At 32.7% G+C, this 6,275-nt stretch overlaps 1 protein-coding gene across 1 annotated transcript; it reads left to right on the top strand.

Moving 5' to 3' along the window:
- The first annotated feature begins 3,603 nt into the window (after nucleotides 1-3,603).
- LOC110607852 (homeobox-leucine zipper protein HAT22) lies at nucleotides 3,604-5,295 on the top strand. Its single transcript, XM_021747016.2, has 3 exons — nucleotides 3,604-4,337; nucleotides 4,432-4,511; nucleotides 4,756-5,295. Exons 1-3 carry the CDS (start codon nucleotides 3,894-3,896, stop codon nucleotides 5,036-5,038), a joined length of 807 nt encoding a protein of 268 aa, XP_021602708.1. The 5' UTR covers nucleotides 3,604-3,893; the 3' UTR covers nucleotides 5,039-5,295.
- Nucleotides 5,296-6,275: the final 980 nt, after the last annotated feature.

The raw sequence follows: 6,275 nt of genomic DNA on the forward strand, positions 1-6,275 counted from the left end.
ATTGTGATTTGTTGGATGATTTATTGTCTTTTGGCCTTTTGATTTAAGATTATAAATTGCTTCTATCTAGTTATGAGGAAGCAAAGTGTGTTTTTGTTCATAGATCTGCGAATGATATCGCTCATATTGTAGCAATATCAATTCATTCTGAGTCAGGTCAAAGAATTTGGGTTGATGTCTCTCCTCCTCACATTATTTTTATATTCTCTTTGAATTAACGAAGTTTTCTTATCTTTTTAGAAAAAAAATAAATTATGTTTCTCCAAAAATCATCCCCATAATCATCAATTCCCCACTGAATCCAATGCCCATCATCCCAAATCATTTCTGTCTCTCACACGCGCTTCTTCTTCCCTTCACACTTGCCATCTGTTTTATCCATTAAAATTTCACTCACCTTTTTCTCCAGAATTGAAAAAGAAAAACCATTCTTTTATTTGGGAAGGTTCTTTGCATCTATGTGGTGTTCCATTTTGGGATTGCACCAATACGTCTAGTGGGTTACATTCTTGTAGGTTGATGACCAGTCAAGAGCTTTGCTACGCCACCTCCTTCTGCACTTGTCCTTCTTATGAGCTACTTCTTTTTTACTGTGACTTCTGATTGCATGTGTGCTTATAGTTGTGCCATTTATTCTCTTGTTATTGTTTTCCATTGTTTGCTGAAGAGTTGGATTAGGGTTGTCATCATTGTTTCTTAACTGTATTTTCCTCCTTGTTCCATTCTTCAGTGACCCAAATGGTGCATAAGTGAATCCAAACTTGTGAGATGGTGCTTGTATCGGTCAAGTATGGGTTGAGAGTTATTGCTTTCTGAGCTGCTATCGTGGTTGATTGGGTTATTGGATTATTATTGTGGATATGCATTGTTTGGATATTTTGTTTTGGACTCTTAGCTGAACTAGTTTTCTTGGTCTTTTATACTAGTCCACCGAATCATAAAAAACATACAATAGATTTTTCTTTTTCTGTTTTTAACCTATAAGTTTAAGAATTTAACAATACGCCTATTTTTTTTTAAAAAAAATGAAAATTTACTTTTATTGTTTAAAAATATTAATTATTGTATGAGCCAAGAATCAGCGGATTGCTCGAGCTATCAGCTTGAACTGCATTCCAACAAAAAATTACAATAATTTTAAATTGTATATAACAGTAAATACGAAATTATTAAATAATTTAAATTAATAATTTTAATCTAAATAATAAATTTAAAAATTATTTAAATCAATTTGAATCGGACTGTTTCACAAAATCTATAATACAAACTCTCTAGACTTGAATAATAAAAGAACCAAACTAGGAGGTGAGGGGCAACTCTCACTGCCCTCTCAGTCTCATTTAATATTATTAATATTTAAATTTATTTTAAATTTAATTAAAATTTATCATAAATTATTTAAGATTGTATTAAATATTATTATTATTATTTGAATATTATTTGAATTCATTTAATTTTATATTTTTAATTAATAATTTATATAAAAATATTTTTTATTAATAATTTTTATTTAAAAAATTATTATTTTTAAAAATATTTAAATTCTAATTTTTTAAACTCGATCTTATTAAAATTTGACTACATCTAATATCCCAAAATACTGAATCTATTGTGATCTCTAAACAAAGTCAATGTCTATCCATTTCAACTTTGGGTCTAAAAATAAAAATAAATAATGGGCTATCCTATCTACTTGCTTTTTGGTATACTGCTACAGCCACTAGCTAGGTGACAAAAGCTTCGGATAATTCCCTTCTTTAAATTTGCATTTCCACATCATCTCCCATGGTTTTTTTTTTTTTTTTCACAGAATAAAAGAAAAAAAAAAAAACAATATCCATCCCTTTTTTCTCAGGAATGCTGCAAATAGCATGATGATAAACATCCATGGAACTGTCATTTTTCATGAAATTATAATTTTTATAAATATAATAAGAACTCAAAAATCTCAAAGTAATTCTACCTTTAATATGTAGTTGATAAAATTTTTTTATAAATATAATTTAAACTTATCACCAAAATAACAATTTTCATGAATTTTTCTTGGTAATATTAGGATTAAATGTGATAAAAATAGTAATTTAGATGAAATTATATATTTAATGTAAAAAAAGAAAAAAAGAAAGAATTGTCATGTTTTATGGGTGACCGAACTTCTTGTGAGTTCTGATGGGCATAGCCGACAAAGCATTATTGAAAGTGGTTTAAAAATGTATATGTATACGTAGCAAGTAGGTCCAAAACACTCCACATCAACTTTCTAGTTAAGCAAAGATCCGGATTCTTGTTGATGAATCATATTCTGGCACCATTATACAACTCTTTCAAACTCCATTTGTGTCTTCTACCTACTTTCTTAATTTTCATTCTTTTTCTTTTTCACACACATCACAATTATCTCATATTCCACTTCCTCGTGATCCCATAAAAAAATTATTTAAATCAAGTTTATATAAATTTATAATATAAAATTAATATTTTGAAATTTAAAATAGGGAAATTTAGTAGTTGTGTGAGATTAAACGGTGAGAAGAATATTCCTCTCCTTTTATTCCTTTTCATTTATTTGCTAGCGATGCCTAACGGTCTCTGTATTACAGTGTCACCTGTCTTTGTTATACAGGTTCGTACGTACGGAATCGTTAGACTCCCTCTTTACGTCAGACAACTATTTAATTTCTCCTGACGAATATGCGTACATAACTGCGAAGTGACTAGACCTGCTATCTTTCATCACATTACATCACCGAACTGGGTTTCTTCTCCCTAGATCCGGGCCCGCATGTGACTCGATTTGCCCCGTGTTTCTAAATTGAAATTTGAGAAGCCGAACTGTTCGGCCTAAAGGACTGCATGGACTCCGGGCCAGTTTCATCCACCTTGGTCCTGGCGAGCATGGATAAAGTCTAGCTGTCATAAAAAATAATAATAAAATTCATATATTATTGTGAAAATTCTTTCTTGCAATGGCTAGAGTTATAGTGGACATCCTTTTCTAATCTCTTCCACATTCATAACGAGCAAGAATAAAAACTACCCACCATCTCTTCTTTAATTTAAAACAAATTTATAACTATATTGAGAATTAGAAAAGAAAAAAAGAAAGTTATTTTTGTAAGCAACGTGACATGATACCCATCTCTGGCTAGTTAGACCAGGAATGGAGTGGGAGACAGTTCATGTGATTGTTTCAAAGAGAGCTTATTAATATCCAATAATGGCTTCCAATAATCAAAAGGTAACCATTTCTTTCCCTTTTTTTTTTCTTCTTTAACCGCTAGCTGATTAGGTTATAAGACAAAGCAATCTTTGAATGAATGCAAAGAAACTATATTTAAATAGGTAAATTTTACTGTATATGTGTATGGTTGAGTTTATAGTGGAAATGGTGGATAAAGATGAGTAGAATTTGGAAAATAATTGATACCATATACGCCAAAAAGCATATCAAAAGTAAGTGGGTAATAGTTAATTTTGGTACGTTAATGGGTGGCGAGCCGCTGAGCGAATCATTCTCTTGATGTGTATTCCACTGCCATGTGAACTGTATAGGTATCAATTAGAGAGATATAGGAATAGTTTCCTGTTTGTTTGGGCGATACGAAAATGAGAAAATTGAGGAGGATAATATCAGTGGGGTTCAAATGGTCAACCTTTGCATAGAGAGTAAGTGAGAGAAAAATTTCACATTCGTAATTTCCATGCCCTGCAAGATTCGTTTCTCTACTCAAATTCATTCCTTTGATTAACAATTATAGCTACCCAACCACCCACCCAAAAATTAAAAAGTCCAACTCATTCTCTTCCCCTTCTTAAAAGACCCTTCTGCTCTCTCATTTCTCTCAAATCCCACTCTCCATTCATCTTCCTTTCTTCTTCTTCTTCTTCAGCTGATGGGTTGTCTTGATGATGGCCTTGTTCTAGGGTTAGGTTTCTCTGCAACCACTACCCTAGAAAAGCGCGGCAATAACAATAATGAAAAGCCCAAGATGATGAATAAGCCATGTTTTGAGCCTTCGCTTAGCTTGGGGCTTTCTGGTGAGACTTTCTATGGTTGTAACAAGAAGACTACCGATATCAAGAAAGTTTGTGAGGAGTCTGGTGGTGCCGATTTGTTTCGTCAAGCTTCTCCTCATAGTGCTGTTTCTTCTTTCTCTAGCGGTAGGGTTAAGAGGGAAAGGGACCTTAGCAGTGAAGAGATAGAGGCAGAGAGAGTTTCTTCAAGAGTGAGTGATGAAGATGAAGATGCTACTAATACAAGAAAGAAACTTAGGCTCACAAAAGAACAATCTGCCCTTTTAGAGGAAAGCTTCAAGCAACACAGCACTCTCAATCCTGTAATTAATTAATCTCTCTATATATTTTTCACTTTTTTTTGCTTTTGTTATTCATTAGTTGGTTCTTAATCTTGCTTGATTCTTTGATTTTCAGAAGCAAAAGCAAGCTCTAGCTAGACAGTTAAATCTACGGCCAAGACAAGTTGAAGTATGGTTCCAAAACAGGAGAGCCAGGTACCATCATCATCTTTAACCCTCTAAAAACTTTTTTTTTTTCTCTCTCTCTACATGAAATATATATCCAAAAAACAAAAGGCCCACAAAGAAAAGTTTCCTTCTTTCCAAAAAGATGAAGGTACCTGTGCTTAAAGCACAAGGTACAATCAACTTTAAGCTATACATATATGATAAATCTTCATCTTTAAGAAAGAAAATCAACATGGGTCTTAAATTAATGATGAGTTATAATCATATGCAGGACAAAGCTGAAGCAAACTGAAGTGGACTGCGAGTTCTTGAAGAAATGTTGTGAGACACTAACAGATGAAAATAGGAGGCTACAGAAAGAGCTTCAAGAACTGAAAGCTCTGAAATTGGCACAGCCCTTTTACATGCACATGCCAGCGGCTACTCTCACCATGTGCCCATCTTGTGAAAGAATTGGAGGTGTTGGTGATGGTGCTTCAAAGAATAATCCATTTTCAATAGCTTCAAAGCCTCACTTCTATAATCCCTTCACCAATCCTTCGGCAGCATGCTAAGGTTAAAGGTTCCAGGATAGGAGAGATAAAAGAAAACTTAAAAAAAAAAAAAAGTATAGAACTCCTCCGCAATCCCTCTATTTTTTGGTTAAGGGCTTGTAGTCATCAAAGTTAGTGTAATTAATTATTTTGTAGAAAATAGTAACTACTGATCAATCTCCTTTTTTTTTTTTTTTCTTTTTAAATTAGTATTATCACATGTTTGTATATTATTCTGAAAAATATATATGAAGGGATGAGTATTATTTATTTGTTGATTTTTATGTTTCATTTCTTTACTATTTCTATATATCTTGTCAAAAATCTGAATCTCTCTCCAAGTTTATTTGGAAATATCTCTACCAATAAGCAAATTAATATCTTAATCAAAATGGGTCTCTTGTGAAATATTTTTGAGTTAAATCTTAATATACTTATATACTATGGGCAAGCATTTGATTTCTAAATCAAGAAAAGGTTTATTTTTTTATTTGATTTCTTGTCAAGAAAGTGGAAATCTAATTGTAGAGTTATCTGAAATGTTGGTTAAACTAAACATATGATAATTTTTTTTTAATAATAATAATTAAAAAACATGGAATGAGTCATACCACAATCATGGGAGAAGACAAAGGAGACATGGAGAGTCATGCTTTTTAGTGAAAGGCTTTAATTTTGGTAGTTTGAAGGACCATAACAAGAGAGGAAAAGAAAGAAAAAAAGAAGATGATGATAAAATGAGTTGAAGGATGTGGGGAGGATGTGGGCGGTTAGCTCACGTGTACCTGTCCCTAATATATTCAGTTGTGCTCTTCTCTCTTTCTTTTCTCTTTTCTCTTCTTTTCAAAGCTGAGAAAAAGGCCAAAAGGGTCAAGAAAATGGGTGGTGGTGAGACTCATAGCCGTGTAGACAAAGAAACGAATGGATGATTCACTTGAAAGAAAATATTAAAAATATATTTGTAAAGGTCTCGACTCGTGAGGTGCTGTCTCTTTGAGAGAACTGGTGGGTCACATGCCACGTGATGTCCCAGTGGCACTTATCTACAGTATTCATGGGACTTTATATAACTTTTGCCATGAATTTCAGATTATACGACTCTTCTATTAGATGGGTCCCTCCACCTATCTTTTGATGGTTAAAATTCCAAATCCCATCTCCTTTTTTGTTTTTCTTATTCCAAGTTTTACAATAATGGAACATGACATAGGTTAAGACCTAAAGAAGAGCTTACTTAATGGACGGTCCAGATTCATGG

Source organism: Manihot esculenta, chromosome 12, assembly GCF_001659605.2.
Source record: "Manihot esculenta cultivar AM560-2 chromosome 12, M.esculenta_v8, whole genome shotgun sequence".
NCBI lineage: Eukaryota > Viridiplantae > Streptophyta > Magnoliopsida > Malpighiales > Euphorbiaceae > Manihot > Manihot esculenta.

Excerpts from the sequence above, each read along its gene's own strand:
- LOC110607852 (XM_021747016.2), top strand. The coding sequence starts at position 3,894 with ATGGGTTGTCTTGATGATGGCCTTGTTCTAGGGTTAGGTTTCTCTGCA. Across the intron at positions 4,338-4,431 it reads AACACAGCACTCTCAATCCT|AAGCAAAAGCAAGCTCTAGC; the intron begins GTAATTAATTAA and ends TTTGATTTTCAG. Across the intron at positions 4,512-4,755 it reads TTCCAAAACAGGAGAGCCAG|GACAAAGCTGAAGCAAACTG; the intron begins GTACCATCATCA and ends AATCATATGCAG.